Source organism: Bos javanicus, chromosome 26 (genome assembly GCF_032452875.1).
Source record: "Bos javanicus breed banteng chromosome 26, ARS-OSU_banteng_1.0, whole genome shotgun sequence".
NCBI lineage: Eukaryota > Metazoa > Chordata > Mammalia > Artiodactyla > Bovidae > Bos > Bos javanicus.
In genome coordinates this window covers 27,151,653-27,171,930 of record NC_083893.1, presented here as the reverse complement: position 1 = coordinate 27,171,930, position 20,278 = coordinate 27,151,653, and the positions used below count along the sequence as shown (strand labels likewise).

Below are 20,278 nucleotides of genomic sequence, written 5' to 3'. Positions count from 1 at the left end.
TTCTGGAGTGGGGTGCCATCGCCTTCTCCGATTGATATATATATATTTGGGTGCATTTATCTTTCTTAATTAGTGTTTTGTTTTCTTTGACTATATACCCAGCATTGAAATTGCTGGATCATATGGTAGTTCTATTTTTAGTTTTCTGAGGAGCCGCCATATTATTCTTCACAGCGACTGTGCCAATTTGCATTCCCACCAACAGTGTACTAGGGTTCTCTTTTCCCTGTATCCTTGCTAACCCTTCGGAGCTTTTTGATGATAGCCATTCTGACAGGTGGGTGTGTGGATCGTAAAACAAGGGAGATGCATGTGGTTATAAGAAGGGAAGAGTGTAGGTTTAAATGCTGCTCAGCTTTGAAATCTTTGGTTGAACAAGGAGCATCGATAACTTCTTTTCAATTGTATCTTCATGACTCTGTGTCTTGTGTTTTTATTGCTGAGTTTGTAATATGCTGTCTTGGACCAATGCCAGCTTCCTGCCCAGGGACCCTGTGGTAGATCTAGCATGAGGGCACTGCAGGTCTTCTCTCCCAGGAGAGCCAGTGGCTTCTCCAGGCAGAATTCTCCTTCTTGGCCATCACTCTGCCCCTAACCCTAGCGTAGTGAAAGGTGAGCTGTAAACCTCAGCCCATTAGAGATAATAACCCACATTAAATTATGCTGTTAACTTCAAAAAACTATTTCCATGTGAGTAGTTACTATTTTCAGCTGCTAAGAGATTAATAACAGTGGTAATTGCCCAGAACTGTATGCCTGTGCCTGTATATGTTTAAATGCTCCTCACTCGTGATTTAGCTTGAACTATCTGTCCATGGGGTCACACAGAGTCGGACATGACTGAAGCGACTTAGCATAGCATGCATAGCATTTTACAAAAAGACAAACACAACATTGGAGTTGTGCCTTAGATGAGAATTGGGTAAAGTCAGCAAAAGAAAAATTCAGTGTTAAAATTTCCCTTGGTAATCTTTTAGGGAGGTCCATGAGGGAGATGATCATGTTATCTTGGTAAGTTCCACAGAGCTGGTGGTTTTATTTCTTTTGCTTTGTTTCCTTGAGCACTGAAATAAGTTTCTGACTTTGATTGACTGACAAATGAAGTAGTTGGCTTGCAAGATTTACACCTTTAAAAACAAGAATACACTCAATGCAGTGAGATGCTTCTGTTCAAGAGGCATGTGGGAATTGGGACCAAATCAGGAAACAGCATATCTGAGCCACTCATCTCTTGTTTACTTTTTCTTGGGAATATACTTTGTGAGTGGAATAAGTTTCAGCTAAACTAAATGCTACTTGCTGCAGAATCAAGGCTAAAATATAAGTCTCTGGACTCCCAGACCAGCATTCCTTGTATTATACTCTTCTACTCTCAAAATAAATTAATAGATTCTATAACTAAGAGGGAGCAGCACCTCCCACTCCCTCAGATTTTTATACACTGAGTAGCGTCCAAAAAAAAAGTCCCATTGATCTAAGTTGTCTCAGAAATGGTAGTTTAAAATCAAAGAAATCACTTTGGTCCCTTGGCTGGTGTTAGGAAATGCATACTTTGCATTGCTTTTTCATAGCCATCACACCAATCACTGTGGATTATCGCACCCAGTGGTAACGTGCCAATCTGGAAAGAGAAGTTTTACTTTGAGCCTAAATTGGCTATCTGCACCCCCACCCCCCCACTCCACTGTCCCAGATGAGCGTTTTCCATCACTCAGCCTCATCTGAGGTCTGAGGATAGAATGCGGTGATTAATTTAGCTTGTTTCCAGAAAAATCAGAGCCACTACAGCAAATTAATATATTATTTGGTCCAAGTAGGTGTTTATTATTTAAGGCAAAGAGATGCCTCATTACAATCCCATTACACCTTCAGAGAGAAGCCTCAGCTTGGGTGGAGTGATCCATGGCAAAGATGCATATGTTTCATGACCTGTATCAAACCTTTTCCTGCTGCAGCAGGAAAGGAGCAAAGCTCCATGCTCACTGAAAGAAGGGAGACAAAAGCCAGCACTTCCATGCTCAAATTTTCTTTAGTCATCCCCTTCCATTGCATCAGCTCTGAAAAGACTGAGGTTAACCTGAGCTGTATTAAAAAATAATAATAATACAGTGGCAAAGATGATCGGAAAGCAGGGGTGGGGAGATTTTAATATTGCTGTTACTGTTAAGAGCCTGAGGCCCAGCAGAAGGAGAGCTAGTGACCATTTTCCTCCCTTAACATACTTGGAGCTCATTCTGAGCTACTCAAGTGAGATAAATGAGGCAATACATATGAAAGTGCTTTGAGCATTTTGGAGGACAGATACTCTATAAAAGCAAGGTAATATTATTATTAGTATGGATCTAGTTGTCTGTGTTGGAGAAGATCGATGTGAACTGGGGTGTGGGTGATGAAAAGGCTGCTTGATTCACAGCGAGAGACCCTAATTCCAGACCTAGATCTGTCACTCACCTGCTCTGAACCTTGGGCTGGTTTATCAATTTCTCTGTTTTCGTTTTTTTTTTTTTTCCTTCTTTTTTTACATACAGAGCTTAGATTCAAAATAATATTTTCTCAAATGTGTTATTCAATAAAATGCCTTTAGAGATGCTTCATGAAAATTTGGTTTATGATTGAAAGTTTAAAAAAGGAAGTAACCTCCATTCCATGCTCTTTGTCTGGAGACTAACAAGCTCACCAGTACTTAAAGATTCTAGGATGTCCTGTGAGCAAGAAAGCTGTATAATTTGCATTCATCAAAACATTTTACAAAGGGATCCATTAAAAAAAAAAAACTATTAAAATCCAACAATATTGATGTCTTATCGAATGGACATTGGGAAATGCTCTAAAAGATCTCAGAGTTCACTTCTTGGTCTAAAATTTTGTGTCTCAGTATGAGCTTTCAACATGAAGTGCCATTTTGGGTGAGATAGCATGTTTTCCTGATATAAGTGGATGTAGACAAGAAAAGGAAAGATGGTATTTAAATATGTCATCGGTTTCAGTTAAAATATTTAAGACCAATGTCATCTGTCATTTTTAAACAGTCTATTCAATAAAATTAGATTGTATTTAGAGAAAGAGATCTGTCCTTGGCCCTTATCTGGTGCTGACCATTTAATCTGTTGTTTTTTAATTAATTGATTTTTAATTAAAGGATAATTCTTTACAGTGTCATGTTGGTTTCTGCCATACATCAACATGAATCAGCCATAGTTCTGTGAATAGTTCTCTAAGTGACTTAAACACTTAAAAGCATCCATGTTTTCTCTTCCACATCTACCAAGGACAAGTTTAAGTGGGCTGGGATAATACAGATGATTTACTCTGGCACCTAAGATTATTTAATGCATCGTCTATTTGTGGCCCAGACCTCGAAGGTTCACGAGGGCACTGATTCACTCCAAAGACACAGAGGTGGGAATTAGTTATGTGATGTTTGGGTTAGTGCTGAAATATTTTAGCTTGAACTCAGGGATGGTGCTACACCCCGCTGACAAGGAAGGAAACATGAATTGGGAATAGTTGTCTAAGGGTTCTAAATGCTAGTGTAAGGATGTTGATACTTGTCTTGTAGGAAATGGGGAACCATTGGCCCTCCATGGATGAATGACCCTTGGGCTAATTTCCACAGTTAATTGCTTCCATTAGGAAAAACAAAACAAAACAAAACATGTGGATGAACCACTTTTTTATTAAGTGTATTAGTGTATATATAATATATGTAAATATAATATTTCAATACCCTAATATTTGCAATGAACAGAAAGGCCAAATCAACCTGGCTTAATCAACAAAGGAGATTTAGGGTTTGTGTAACTAAAAATAGCTAGCATGTATGGTTCCAGGCACTGTTTGTTAAATGCTTAATACTTACTAACTGATTTAATCCTTTCAACTCCATGAAGGACATGCTATTATCTCTAGTTTGCAGGTAGAAATTCTGAGGCACAAAGTTCTGTTCACATAGCTAAATTTCAGAGCTAGGATTTGAACTTAGCTTTATTTAAAGACCATTCTTTCAATCATTTGCTTTACTGTCCTCTCTAACAAGTTCACACATGGCCAGACTTCTTAGGTATCCACATTCAGAGACTCCCAAGAGTGTCACAGAATTTGAACCATCTCTCTTTACCTTTTGAACCTACTTTTTTTTTTTTCTGGATTGGCTTATCCTCTACCTGCAAGATATATCTCAAACAGATCTAGATTTTATTTTTTATTTTGACTGCTTGCAAACTAACAGTAAAATATAGTTTCTCTCTCTGTGTAGTAATTCACAGTCATTCTAGAATCATGTCTTAAGTTTGCTTGGGTGGAATGTCCATTGCCAATCCAACGATCAGCGTTCCCTGAATGCTAGGCTTGCAAGATCACTTCTGGTGCTGAGGGTGGGAGAAAGTAGCAAAGACTGAGCATAGAGGGAAATTTGTCTGAGAGGGATGAGAATGTTTGTCAAGGAACATCAAGCTACCGTTGCCAGAAGAAATGTACATAAGAAAAATAAAATGTACATAAGTAAAGTCATGCATTGGGCAGCTTTTATACCAAACCTCACTTTGCGTTATCGACCACCTTGGATCCATGGGCAGGATTCATTGGTGGGCTCCTGACTCTGGATTATTCCTATAAAATTGCAATCAGACTCCAGAGTATGGCAGTAAGGTCTGAAAAGGGGTCAGGGACATGAAACCCTTTGAGTAAGGACGTCTTCCTTCTAGAATCACGTGAGTTCACTATGATCAACAATGAGAGGCTCATTCCTCTGTGTCTAAAAGAGACTTGAAGCTAAACTGCTGACTGACTGATTGAGAGAATATGGGCAGAGATTACAATGAGAAATTTACAAGTTAGGTAGAATTGGAATTGTTGTCAAGGAAGACTGATGGATGTCCTGAAGCCTTTCAAGGAGAATGGATGATTCCTCTTGGAGAGTCTGAGCACTGAGCTACACAAAGGCCAAGGATCTTTTCAGGTTGTTCTTCTACCTTTAGGCTTATGTGCAATTCTGTTTTGTTTTGTTTTGTTTTGATTTTGGGTTTTTAAAGTGATACTGACATGTACCACCTTAGGTGAAGGGGGAAAGATTGCTGAGAGGAATGAGCTGGCATCTTGAGGGAGATGGCAGGCCTTGGTCTGAGACAGCAAGCCCTGATCTGTGTCAGCCTCTCCCTGAACACCTACTCCTCTGGGGTCAGAAGTTGGGGAGAAAGGATTCAGAACCACCACCCCAGGGGTTCTGCTCACTGCCTCTCATTACCTCTGCATTGTTTCTATCTTCCAGGACAACCAGAGGCTGAAAACATCATCAATTATGCAGAGTGTTTTTTCCCTCTTTTATTTAAGGTTTCCTGCTGAACTTCTCAGGGTACATGTTTAGATAAGCTAAGACCTGGAGTGCTCATTAACCTGAAGGTTAGTACTCTGGGGTCTCAGGTAAACATTTTTCCTCTGGGACATCTAGGGCTTGCTGAGCCTTAGGGAAGTGCTTCTCAAACTTGGATGTGCATATTACCCATCCATGGATATTATTAAAATACAGGTTTCTATTTGACAGGTGAGGCCTGAGGTTCTATGTGTCTAACAGTCTTATGGGTGATGGTCATGCTGCTGTTCCATAGACCACATGGAGAGATGCAAAGCTTGTCTGTTTTCTCCCTGTCCCTCGTTCTGTCTCATATACGCCTTCTGAGCATGTACTCTGTGTTTTGCAAATTTATCAGGATGCCTGATTCTCCAAAGTCATACATCTTTGAGAAATTATCCTTCAAAGTATCTAATGAGGCAATTATATTGTAACTGAGCTACCAAGCATCTCTGTCTTATTTTCTGATGACCTTACCTTGTAAGTGACAAAGGAAATATGTGGCTAACACTCAACTAATTGTTATTTCACAGATACACAAAAGGAAAATCTCTATCTTCCCTCATGCTACCTACGTGCCTGTCCTGGTGTTCCTCATCTTCACATTCTGTGGATACATGCCAGGGGCATGTATTAAATATTCTTCCTCTCCCCTTCCCTGTGTCTTTCCTTAGGACATGCACGTCATCAGCACGGATGAGAACCAAGTGTTTGCAGCAGTCCAGGAGTGGAACCAGAATGACACGTACAACCTCTACATCTCAGACACACGTGGAGTCTACTTCACCCTGGCCTTAGAGAATGTCCAGAGCAGCAGAGGCCCCGAGGGCAACGTCATGATCGACCTCTATGAGGTATGTCACAAGACGTGTGTGGTCTTCAGCTACTGCAGTGCTTTGACCGGCAGTTGAAGGCCATGGGTTGGCCCTTCCCTCAGTCATTTTAATGACTAGTTCCTTACGTGGCCTCAGTTTTGGGAGAGGGAAGGGATTGCAGAACATTTATATTGGTTAATTTGCAATTCACAAGACATCTCTGGGAGGAATTCTTTGTTGACCAAGTCCAGAGGACTTGGAAAGTATCTGGGGAAGCAGTCAGGTAATTAAAAGGTTTGAATAAGAGTGGGTCTAGTATGAAGTTTGAAAATAGTCTTAAAGGACTAATAGATGTCAGGGGTGGAGCAAAGAAGTGACCGGCAGTGCTCTTACATCTCAAAAGAAAGAACGAAGAGAACATCTTTGCATTGCATCAGAACACACTCCCTTGACAAATGCTTTACCTATTTAGTTCATGCAGAATATTGAGCAGAGTTCCCTGTGCTATATAGTAGATCCTTGTTTGTTACCTATTTTAAATATAGCAGTGTGTACTTGTCAATCCCAAACTCTCAAGCTATCCTTCATATATTTGTAACTGAATCATGTTGCTGTACATGTGAAATTAACACAGCATTGTTAATCAACTATGCTCCAATACAAACTAAAACTTGAAAATTATTGTAGCTAAGTATTGGGGGAAAAAAGACACTCACTTGGACTTGAAGACCTTTCTGACTACATAACCTCTACAGGCTGATTGTCATCTTCTCAGGGGTCCAATGTATAAGATAAGATTCATATGTCTTTCTTTTCCTAAAGAGGGCTAAGGAAGAGAAACAAAAAGCAGAGTTTACCAGATTTCCTTAAGGGAACTCTGACCCTTGTTTTCTCAGAAGGACCAGGTTCAAAATAAAGTCCTGTGTTGGCTCAGTTAGCTTTCATGACAAACACCAACACTTTACTGGCTATCTAAAGTAGAGTCAGGTAAAAGAAAGCTGCTATTTGGGGACAGATTTTATCCATGCGTCAGTCTTGTGCTATGAAGGATTCATAGTGGGTTATAATGAGCCATTACAAAACATATTTGGAATTTGGGAAGTGCAAACATCTACTTATATTCTATTGAAAAATAGTTATAAAACTGATTTAAATGTGTTCAGTCACAATGATACTGTCATTTGGTTGAGGATAAGCTCAGAGAATATAAGTTGTTTGTGTGATGAGTAGAAAGGGAACATATCCAGTTATGTCAAAGAAAGAAGCCAATTTCACTTAAGAAATGTAAACCTATCATTGGAATTCTTTTAATGCTCTCTATATTCCTTCATCTTTAGGTATTTTAGGGAATTTTCTTCTAGTATCTAAACTTCTCTGTATGCATAAAGGCATGTTAGCGAACTGTAAGCACAACTCAGAGCTCAAGTATTTGTAATGGAAATTACAGTAGACAGCATAGGACATAGTTTGTGTGTATATATTTAGGAAAATACCCTGCAAACTTATTATGCAGTCACAAATTTCTTCCACTTCATTTCCTGCCCATGTTCCCGATAAATATAGTATCATATATCTCAGCCTCAAACAGAACATGTATTCTGGAAAACATTTACATATTCTAGTGATTTACTTTTAAATTCATGTTGGATAAAATTGTGATTTAGGGTGTAAATTTTGGAGTCGAGCAGGCTGGATTTAAATCCTGGCCATGACACATATATATCTCTGTGAGATAAATCCAACAACTTTTGAGCCTTAGTCTCCTTGTTTAAAATAAGGGGATAAATGTAATATCTACTTGATAGGATTTCTTTGAGGATGAAATAAGCTAATCTTCTTAAAGTACTGTGAACAGTGCCTGAAATATAGCAATACTCAACAGATTATAGATAGTATAATCAATATTACATTCCAATGAGTTTAAGCCTGAAAACAATGTTCTAGTCTTATAATCTTAAAACCAACCCATATTATTTAAATGCCCAATGTACTTCCACTGTTCAGAATCTCTACTTCTTCCTGTATTGCAGTTAGCAAGGCCACATGCCATCCTTTATCACCAAAGTTGTCTTCTTATGCTGTGCATGCATGCTCAGTCATGTCTGACTCTTCTCAGAGTGTGTGACCCCATAGACTATAGTCCTCCAGGCTTCTCTGTCCATGGGATTTCCCAGGAAAGAATACCGGAGTGGGTTGCCATTTCCTTCTCCAGGGGATCTTCCCAACCAGGGATTGAACCCGGGTCTCCTGCATTGCAGGCAGATTCTTTACTATCTGAACCTTTTCTTATAAACAAATGTAAATTACCACATTTCAGTCCTCTTTTGTAAATGTCATATAAACATTTAAACTTTAAGTGTGTTTTGTTGAAATATCACACATTTTCTTGCTTTGATCCAGCATTTACAGTGGAAATAGCTTGCTTCGAGAGTGTGAAATCTACTCAACGGTCCCACACTAATCAGCCAGTTGGCTTCTCTGGCCTTGGATCTGTCCCTGCTCTCTTGAAAACATCTTCTGATTTTCAGCTGGTGTTTTTCCTTCCTGCTGACCTTCTCCCTCTTTTTAAGTCCATGTGGAATGGTTTCTCTGGTTAATTTTATTTTCTGCCAAAATGGAAAACATTTTAATTAGTCCCTTGATGATGGAAAAGATGACAGATTTGAACAAGAATGACTTTGTCATGTCCTGTTATTTGCAACTGTCTCCATGAATGGTTTTCTGAAATCAAAAATTACTAACAGGCAGGGGCTGAGAAGAGGAACCAGAGTGGCTCTGAACACGGCCAGCCATTTTTTGGTAACCTTTGTGTTTTCCCTTTGTATCTCTCCTTTCAGTTGACTGTCTGTAGGGAAGCTGCTGGCTCTTATTATCCTCACTTTGAACGGTGGTGGGACTACATTCTGTAAAGGTGTTCTGCATCCTGGGGCCGGGGCAAGAAGAGGCTTTGTTTTATTAACCTGGCAGTTCACAGCAACTTGATTTGAAATTGATGTGATCAGAGCAGCAATGCCATATAGGCTGATTACCTAGATAGAAAGAATATTGGCTGACACGGACCCTGGCACAAGTGTTCCTTAAAGCTGATTGTTCTGCCTAGCAGGAAGCTGAAAGCCATCCAGCATGAATTTCCCAGTAGAATGACAATGAATGATGAGTGGTTAGAGATAAATGAGAAGCAAGAAAATCCATAAATGAATTAATAAGGAGGAGAGATGAGCAACACGCCAGGTGGGCGTGACAGAGATAGAATATATAGAATGCACATCTGCTCACGTTTTGGGGGTGACAGAGGAAGATGACATGCATTCTTGGCTTCTACATGCTGATCACCTGCTGTTCTCATGTGCTGTTTAAATTATGTTAGCCGAGGTGAACTGTGTAACATGACTGTGTGATGAGTCTGTGTATCAGGCGTATGTATCATTGGTGAGTCAGTGTGGGAAATGCAGAGGGAGGCACAGTTCTCATAAAAAATAATCATTTTATTCACTCTCTCCTTGGAACCTTACAACAAATGCAGTTCTCTAAGGCAATGGCACCCCACTCCAGTACTTTTGCCTAGAAAATCCCATGGACGGAGGAGCCTGGTAGGCTGCAGTCCATGAGGTCGCAAAGTCAGACACGACTGAGTGACTTCACTTTCACTTTTCACTTTCATGCATTGGAGAAGGAAATAGCAACCCGCTTCAGTGTTCTTGCCTGGAGAATCCCAGGGACGGGGAAGCCTGGTGGGCTGCCGTCTATGGAGTCGGACACGACTGAAGCGACTTAGCAGCAGCAGCTACACCAGAACCATGTGTATGTATGTGTTGAGATAGGGAAATGTTGGGGACCAAGTGTTGGGGCCCTATCTTACATGGTTTAGTTATTGAAATGCCAGAAATTCCCCTCAATGTGAGGTAACCATTGCCATGGACCCCATTCATGAAGAGTCAAGATGTGAGTCAGGAAAGTTGGCCTCAGAGCAAAAATGCTGGGTAGTGATTTTTGTTGAAGAAAGATCACAGTAAATAGATAATATTTGGGATACCATTTAGATGCTTTATAAAGAAGCTTTTAAATTATCTCATTCAATCTATATATTAACTTTATGACACAGGGACTGTAATCATCACTCTTGTTTATAAGTAAATGGAGGCAGAGAAAATGCAATCATTTTTTATAAGATTACAAAGCTCATAAGTGTCAGGATTAGGATCTGCATTCTAGAGTGTGCAATCTTTTAACTAGAAACTATTGTGTGTCTCTAGAAAGATCAGCATTCAGGCTTCTATTTGATTGTGGCCAAGTAGTAACCATAAGATAGAAGCCCATTAGAGAGCAGCATAAATCATATTAGACTATACCTACAGAAGAGATCAGACGGGAAGAAGAAAATGGTCTGGGAAAAAGCCAGCATAAACAGAATCAACAGATGGTGGCTTTGGACCTATTCACCAGTTACTACACCAAGTCCTGAGCCTGCAGTTTAAGCAAATTCACCCTTATGTTATCCCGAAACTCCCACTTTTGCCTGGTGGATGTGTTCATGCAAGAGAATCCTAGAAACAAGTGTCCTAAGATTCTGTCATTCCTGAGGAGCACAAATTCTCCAGTGGCACCACGTGGAGCAGGTCACAGAAGACAGCAGGCTTGATGGTGGCCGGAGCAAAAGAGCTGCGATGAGTGTGTCTGAGACACATGGTTCCTGGTATATCTGTCTGGAGTGGATGATGATACGGAGTCTGACAGCTCTGGGCAATATCCTCCCTCCTCTGGGAAGGGGATATTAATTAATGATGATGGCGAGCCCTTTGGTTTAATGGACAATGACAGTTCATCCCAGACCAGCAGAAGGGGTTGTGTTGAGAATGTAGCCACCTGGCTGCGAATTCAGAATGCACAGAATGTATGCATGCATGAGTGAGGCACAGTGGGCGGTATGACAGATGTAACTGGTGAGCGGTGCATTTTGTTACACACATAGTGTCTTCTGTATGTTATGAGCTGCTGCTGCTGCTGCTGCTGCTGCTAAGTCACTTCAGTCATGTCCGACTCTGCGACCCCATAGATGGCAGCCCACCAGGCCCCCATCCCTGGGATTCTCCAGGCAAGAACACTGGAGTGGGTTGCCATTTCCTTCTCCAATGCATGAAAGTGAAAAGTGAAAGTGAAGTCGCTCAGTTGTATCCGACTCTTAGCGACCCCATGGACTGCAGCCTACCAGGCTCCTCCGTCCATGGGATTTTCCAGGCAAGAGTACTAGAGTGGGGTGCCATTGCCTTCTCTGATGTTATGAGCACCTCTCTCCAAAAGAGAAAGCTCCAGAATTCTGATGATGTAGCTACACCTTGATTCTTGGGAAAAGACTACCTCTTACAATCCAGCATAAGAGGTAGGGAAGAAAATTCCTCTCCCATTTAGGACATAGTTATTGCAAGACATAGAATATACCCTCTAATTATTTAAGGTGATTCTCTCCCTGGGTAGGTGAGTGCTTCCTGACCAAGACAACAGGGAAGGAAAAAATACTTAGTCTTTGTTGGCAGTGGGTTCTCTGATGACAAAGGCACTTGCTGGGTATGTGTCTCTCCTGGCTGGGATCCTCTCTTTAGAACAAAAAATATCCTGTCTCCAAAGACATAATGGTGGCAATATGTTCTCTTTCCTGCCATTGTCGTTTATTCATTTTTTAAATTCTCTTCTAAGTTTGATATTTCAGATTCATAATTAAAGTCTGAGATAGAGAGGATGGGAAGAATCAGCTCCCAGTCAGCATTAGGGAAATAAGCAAACTTTCCTGTGTGGGAATCTTTCTAACATGGCCACCATGTGGAATGTATGAAAGATTTGGGGTAGGAGAGCACCTTCTAGGGAGGAATATTAAGAAACAAAGGAGTTATCTGGAATTCTTTCTTAAAATCACTAAAGAAATCTAAGTCCCAGGACCTGGCATATTCTGACTCTCAAAAAAACCCTGCAGAGTGAATGTATACTTCCTTAGACATTCTAGGTGCTATTTTCCTGGTACTTAGAATGCATAAGTGATGGATATTAAAAATATTCATTGAGCAACTACTGAGTACATGTACTGAAGAATGAATGAAAAGCAATTTCCTGTAATATCTACATATAACATTTCTCTCAGGATGAGGGAGGAGTTTGAAGAACTAGTATTGCCAAAGGGTTAGGTTCTTGGGTTCTCAAGTCAGACACACTGATGTGGAGTGCATCCCCAAAGTTCTTGGGGGAATGACCTTAGAGTGATTGGTTCTTGCATGTGTAGGATGAGGATGCAATGAGTGTACCACTTACCCTGCATGGAGGGATGGATGCGCACTTGCTTGCAAAAAGCCTTTCATGTCATGTCTGACATTTCTTAAGTATTTCATCAATTTGGGGCACTATGAATTCGTTCTCTCTTCTAATGCAGAATTCTTACTATTTTACTAAAAACAAAAGTAGCACTTCTTGTATAAACTGACTTTCCATTATTAATTTCAATGAGAGAATATGGTGGACTGAATGATAATCCAGAAGTTATACCCAAGTGAGACATGATGATGTGCGAGATGACAGGAGAAGCTAGGAAGAATTCACACAAGGTAAGAAGTTTGAGGAGTAACAGACACATTTCCAGGAAGACCAGTGCCCTTGAGAAGCTTACATGGTTGTTGAGAGCCAAGATATAGATACCATCTGTGTGGGAGACATATTGAAGGGCAGAGAAGAAGAGTTGGGGACAGTCAGGATTAAAAGAGAGGTTCTGGTTTCTGGTAAAGACTTACTGAGCTGGGTCTTGAAGGATGGGTAGGGAGAGATCAGCATTGGGATGCTGTCCCAGGGAGTGGGGGTAGCCTTCATGATCAAAAAAGGAAGAGAAGAGAAGTAAAGGTGGCACTTTGAGGCTGATATCCTGAGGCAGGGCTTTGTGTTGTCTTGAGGTTTGAACTCTGACACTTCATGTTGAAAAATCCAGTCAATGTGGTATTTTTGGCTTGTAGGATGTTAGAGAATAAGAAATAATGACTAAATAACTTTGAAACTTTGGGTATATATTCCCCCATATGACAAAGAAATAAAAGTGGCTTCTCAACATACTCAGCGTCTTTGTGCAGAATTGAGACAGGCAGAAGAGGTAATAGCAGCTCTTCCCTGAAGGGAGGCAGACTGCCAGCAGCGGGGTGTGCCATCTCCATAGGCGCATCTTCTTGACCTCCGTGTCTACGTGAAGGCATGCTTCAGTGGGAATACTAGTCCACCCTCCACCCCACAACCTGCCCTGTCATCCCACCACAGCCCACCCCAGTGCACAAATGGGCTCATGATGTGAATGCAGAGGGAGTTGTTTGGAAACAAAAATGTGTAGCCTCATCCTCAGCAGAAACCTAGACCTTAGACACACACACACACACACACACACACACACACACACACTACTACATATGTGCATATATGTACACACACATACACACATGTACACACATATTCCACATTTTGGGTACTAATACTGCTCCCTTTGTATCCAGAGTCCACAGTAAGAGGGTAGAAGTTCTAGAAACATAACGAGACCTCATAACAGGCATGCACTGAGACAGGCAGGCGGGCTTCTCAGGCTCAGGGAAAAGGAACCATGAGTGGCACGAAAACCTAACAGCCGGCAAGGCTGACCATCTTTGCAGACCAAGCCCAAGAAGCCTAAATAAACAGATAAATAAATAAAATAAAAATACCCTCCAAATGGGATTTTCCCGGATTAAGTGCCTTGGCCACAGGAGGAAAATAAGCAGACCTTCTTCAGCTCTATCCTTTATTGTGATGCATCCCCCTGGCTTTGCTAAGTTTGTATTCCTCAAGATAAACCTGAAGGCCAGGTTGCCAGAGATGAATTACAAAGCTCTAGAGGCATTTGATAAAGCCAGACAATCAGGGGCCAATAAAGTCACCCGCTTCTGCAAATCAAATGCACCAGCTTCTAAACACGCGTAGCCCTGCTCTGACACCTGGGCCAAAAGAGGAACAGGACGGGAAACGGCAAGGGAACTACTGGAATAGGTAATGTTTTTTTTTTCCTTCTCTATGTCCTATAAACTTCGAGTGTTGCATTGTCCATGTTTGGTACTGCTATGGAGGGAAGACAGGTACAACTGTGGGAAAATTCTGATTTATGAAATCAAAGCTTTAAAGAATTGTCAGTATAGTGTCATTTAAATATGTAACAGCCTCTCGAACATATGCAAGACCAACATGGGCTTCCCTGGTGTGTAATCCTTATGGGGCCGGTGTAGTGAATAAATAAACGTTGTTTGCAATTAATATACCATTGTTAAGAGGTAGAGTATTCCTTGAAATTTACGTCTTCCACATTTGTGGAGGATCCGCAGTGTGTAAAAAAGTATTCTGGCTACTGTTACAGGCCCCAAATGAAGCTTGTTTTCCTAAGTAGTTCAAAGTATTCCCCCCAGCAACTCATTTATACCATTTATTTGCTTAACAAACTTGTTGTTGCAAAAGAGTCCAAAGTTGGCTCAATTCTAAATTATCCCAGATGCCAAAACAGCAGGTACGAACTAATGAGGTTTGACTGTGTCAAAAGCAAAGGCAAAACGTGCGTGTTCTCTTGATAGAAGCCCAGCCTCTTTGAAGTGACAAAGTCAGAGCCGTATTTGGTGAAAGAATGTCGGAAGTCTAACAGATTTGGGTGTGAACCCCAAGTCTTTGTGATCCTCAGCAATTAGATTTCATTTATGCCTGTTTCCTCATCTGTAGAATTGGGATGATAGGTGCTGTGCAGGTTTATAGCAAATATTGGAGGTTTTACCTAAAAAGGACTGAGTTTAGCGTTTTGTACATGGCAAGGACTGATACCATGGTTTCATCCTTCTGCTTAAATTTTTCATATTATAATATACAAGGGAAGTCAGATAAAGGACCTGAGTTAAGTTAAATGGGTTCAGGTATTCTTTCTAGCTTATTCACTTACTCTCTGCCTGTGCTCCAGAAAGCCACTTAATCTAAGTTTCTATTCCCTCATCCTCAGATGAGGCTGTATCTCCTTGGCTTTTGTGAGGATTAAATGAGATAACCTTTGCAGAATGTTAGAATGCACCTGTCAACACATTTCAGACCCTTTTCTCACTACCAAGTTTTCCTGGATTGTTATAATTTAAAGTAGAGTCAATTATGCATAAATATGTTTAATTCTAAAACATGTGAAAAATATGGCACACAGCTAATGATTTGTTCCTATACAGTTTTGGCAACTTCTTTATTGTTGCGTCTTTCCTAAGATATAAAAGAGAAAAAGTAATCATGTTTGCAGAGTCAAATAAATAATAAGGGCTGTTTATGGTAGGATTAATAGTACTATAGAAATTGAGGAGGAATTGTTTGACAATTTAGGAAAACCTACTTCTTTATGTTTAAAAGCTGTTCTCTTTTGCTTAATGTATTTTGGTAGTTTAATAGACCTTTTACAGAAAAAAAAAAAAAATAGTGATAGTCATCGGATCCAGAGTTTGCACTGATCTCTTTTAATTGCCCAAGGCTGTGAATAGTGCAGTGATTTCATCATTAAGGGCAGGGGCTGTGAAACCACAGAGCTCTGGGTTAAAATCCCTGGGCTACCACTTACCATCTATATGACATTAGGTGTTGTGATCCTGGGCAACTCACTTTACCTGAATGAGCTTCAGTTTCCTCACTTGTGAAATAGAGTAAGTGATATTTACCCAAAAGGACTATTGCAATAACTAAAGGAGATAAAGTATTTAAGACTATGAGTGCTTGCCTAAAATAAAATAAAAGTTGTCGTCGTTAAGTCTCTAAGTCTTGTCTGACTCTTGGCGACCCCATGGACTACAGCATGCCAGGCTCCTCTGTTCTCCACTATTTCCTGGAGTTTGCTCAAATTCATGTCCACTGAGTTGGTGATGCTTTCTAACCATCTCATCCTTTGCCACCCTCTTCTCCTTTTGCCTTCAGTCTTTCCCAGAATCAGGGTCTTTTCCAGTGAGCCAGTGCTTCGTATCAGGTGGCCAAAGTATTGTACCCCCCTATTTGTTTATCATTTGCCAAGCACAGAACCAACAGCATCAGTTTATCTCTAGGCAGCTGTAAGCTACTGTCAACCTACCTTAGAGGAGATAAGAAGACTGTCAAGCTTGCATTGGGATCGCCCAAGCATGGGGGCATGGGGCTATTGCATTGTCTCCCACAGCCCGGGGAGTCGTTACATAAGCACAACCCTCACTCTCATTCCTTCAAGACAAGTGATCACAGTTGAATTTGATAGTCTGGTTTCTTTTGTAAGTACAATAATTACATTTCTTCTCAAATTGAGGTATTTTTCAGCCATGTCAATTTTTCCCAGGTAGCAGGGATAAAGGGAATGTTCTTGGCTAACAAGAAGATTGACAACCAAGTGAAGACTTTCATCACATACAACAAAGGCAGAGACTGGCGTTTGCTGCAGGCTCCAGACACAGACCTAAGAGGGGACCCTGTGCACTGCGTGCTGGTGAGTCTTCATATGGGGGTGAAATGCCCCACATAGTGAGGGCTGGAGATGGAGGTCAACAAGCAGATGTACATGGGCCCAGGGCTTCTTGCTCAGCTGAGGAACAGGACTGGATGGGGAAGGGTGTGAAGGCGGTTATAGGAAAGTCACAGCTTTGCTGCTTGTGATGGACCAAAGCCATAAGAAAACACAAGTAAGGTTCTTGCTTGTTTCCAAGGATGTTCAGTTGCTGTCCAATTTCTGATAAGGACCACATATTGTAGTTTAAGGGAGAGTATGATAGTTTCCAGTTGTGGTGGGAAAAGATACCCTTACTTTCCCATGAATAACCTGTTAAGGATCTAATGACACATAAATTCAGCTGTAAAGTTGGTGGGCTGAATGCAGAATTGTGTAAGTGTATTTTCAAGTGGACATGCTTATTCATATTTTCAGAGAAATTTACGCCTCAAACAAAGGTAAGGACCACTGATTTAAATCCTTAATCGGTATTCTTTATAATATGTTCCATTCATTTATGTCATTATATAAAGCTAGTATTGATAAACTATGGTCTGTGGGGCAAATCTAGCCCACTGCTTGTTTTTTAAATAAAATTATGTTGGAACATAGTCATGCTTATCCACCTATATATTGTCTATGGATACTTTTGCTTTACAGTGGCAGAGTTGAATAGCCATGAGAAACTGTGTGGTCCATCAATGAGATATTTATTATTTGACCCTTAAAAACAAATTTTTTGACCTCTGCTTTGAAATATGGCTTGTAAAAACTTGTCTAGCATTGGGGCAGTAAATAGATTAGATCAAATTATTTTGTATTTGATTATATGATGGTGTCCAAGAGAAGAATCACAAATGTGTCCTGTCTTCAAGGAGTTTGCTGTCTACTTGAGAGAGAATAGATTAATGAGTGAATGATTATAAGGTCACATCCTACTTTTTTTAGTATTTATGATACCTGCCCTTTACTTGACACATGAATTTGATACTGAGTGAATGAAGGAGGGGAGGCAGGGATTAATTGTAAAATAATATATCATTAAATGCTAATTTCTAGAAAACAAATCCAAAGTTTCATTTAAATTCATAAAAGGGAGACAGCAGTCTGTAAAGCTAGAGAAGAGACCTCTTAGTTTTAGTAAGAAGGACTGGATATATACCAGTTATTCACACCCACCAAACAGTCCCAGCTTTATTTAATGTTATGCACACTGAGCCTGCTTCCTTCTGTCCCATGAAGTCTGAGCAGTCACTTTGCAGGTTCGTCTCCTACAGCTGTAGGCAGGTCACCCTCCCAATGGAGAAGATGCCACAGCCATAGCTTGACCTTATTAGCTGCAGAGGATATCACAGTTGTCATCATGTATCAGGGGAAGCAGTCTGAAATTCTGCCTCCCACTCAGCTATTAGTGGCAACTTACAGGGGGAAAAAGCCAGTTGTTACTCAGTACACAAATCCAGTTACAGAGTAAGTGAATGTAGCAGTTATGTATTGAATGCCTACGCTATGCAAGGCATATAGCACTTAAAAATATTTATTTATTTTTAATTGATTGATGATTGGTTTACAGTATTGGTTTGATTCCTGTCATGCATCGACATGAATTAACCATAGGTGTACATTATGTCCTCTCCCTCTTGAATTTTCCTCACACCTCCCACCCATTCCCACCCCCCATTCCCACCCCTCTAGATAATTACAGAGCACCAGTTTGAGTTCCCTGAGTCATACAGCAAATTCCCACTGGCTATTTAAAAGGCAAATAGCATTTTAAAAACATGCCCACCTTCCTCATTCAGCTGTTCCAAGTTGAAGACAAAGATGCAGGAGATGTCCCAGTGGCTTAATGCTATCTTCCATCCCGTCATGCATGTTGATGACTGAATGCCCATGAGAAAAAGCCAACTGTATCACCTAAAGAGGCTTTCCTGGGTGCTCTGGCATCATAAATGGACCACTAGAAATGCCTCTTATACAAAGCATTTAGTGAGACATTCCTTGCCCCTCCCCCAGCCCAGAGTTACGAAGTCTAATTGCTGTGCCTCCGAATTATAAATGCTGTATCACTGTACATCCGTACATCCCCATCTCCACTGAGACCGTCCTAATACAAGCATCGTCATTCTTCCCTGTCCCTACAGTGACAGCTGCTCTTCCTGTCTCTACCTGGCAATTTCATCTCACCATAGCAGCCAATTCAACCTTTCTTTCCCCCTTAAATCTAACTTCATTGAGTTGAAATATGCATACATAAAAGCATTTTAAGAGTTTAGTGATAAATCTTGACAAATGTATAGACTCATGTTGTAACAGCTACCACAGTCAAGATACAATATTTTAATCACTCTAAAAAATTTCTCTATGCCTCTTCACAGTCAGTACCCACACCCGTGGCCCTAGACAACCTCTTATTTGCTTTCTTTCATGAGAGATTAGTGGAGAAGGCAATGGCACCCTACTCCAGTACTCTTGCCTGGACAGTTCCATGGATGGAGGAGCCTGGTAGGCTGTAGTCCATGGGGTCGCTAAGAGTCGGACACGACTGAGCGACTTCCCTTTCACTTTTCACTTTCATGCATTGGAGAAGGAAATGGCAACCCACTCCAGTGTTCTTGCCTGGAGAATCCCAGGGACAGGGGGAGCCTGGTGGGCTTCCGTCCATGGGGTGGCATACAGTCGGACACAACTGAAGTGACTTAGCAGCAGCATTAGAGATTAGATTGTTCTTTTCTCAAATTTTACATAAAGGTGTCAACTTAAACTATAAAAATTCAGACCATGTCCCTCCTTTCCTTAACCTTCTAATGACTTTCTAATTCAGATGGAATGAAATTCAGATACTTGACTGTTGCCTGCAAGATTCCGCATGGTCTGGCCCCTGTCCACTTCTCCTGCCTGGTCTCCAGACTCTCTCTTTCCTTACACATTGGCCATGGTGAGGGAAGAGATCATGCCTTTCCATACCATTAGCTCACTGCACTCTTTTATGTTTTAGGCTCTGTATCTGCCATTATATTATATCTCTTAAAATGCCCTTCTTCTAGTATGACTTTTTCTTGGCATTCAGATCCTTGTTTGAGAACCTTCCATCTCAGGAGCTTTCTTGAGCATCCTCTGAAACTGCACTTGGTCCAATTTCTTTTTTATTCAGGATCTTTCTCACTCTGAAATCAGCACATGCATCTGTTGACTTGCTAGTATGTCTCCTCCCACTCACTGTGAGCTCCACAAGCATAGGGCCCATGGTGCTCTTTTTGGTCACCGAAGAGTTAGCTCAAGAGCCATACTTGACACATGGTGGGTGCTTAATATTTGTGTTGTGGAGAGTGTTGTCTTGTTTCAGGCGGACATGCCATGGACAGATGTTTGAGTTTTGTATTTGGACTTTAGTGGAAGCCTTTCCTTGCTATTGATAGTCACACTGAAAAATGTGTTATAATAGCCACCTTCTGAAGTTCATGTGTACAAGTTGACCCCACAGTTAACAGAATCACTAGGCTCATTGAGACTGAGGAAAAATCAATGAAGGAGATACAGACATACGGTACCCAAGAGTCTTTTGGCCTTCCTCTCTCTTTAATCCTATTATTTAATGTACTTTAAATCTGAGCT

General features: G+C 40.8%; 1 protein-coding gene across 5 annotated transcripts in view; it reads left to right on the top strand.

Annotated features, from left to right (window-relative positions):
• Positions 1–20,278, top strand: part of SORCS1 (sortilin related VPS10 domain containing receptor 1) — a 574,694-nt gene that overhangs the window by 439,097 nt on the left and 115,319 nt on the right. For all 5 annotated transcript variants that reach the window (XM_061403397.1, XM_061403398.1, XM_061403399.1 and 2 more), the window contains exons 9-10: positions 6,022–6,201; positions 16,517–16,663. In XM_061403397.1, coding sequence (XP_061259381.1) covers positions 6,022–6,201; positions 16,517–16,663 — 327 coding nt within the window. The remainder of the gene's footprint in view (positions 1–6,021; positions 6,202–16,516; positions 16,664–20,278) is intronic.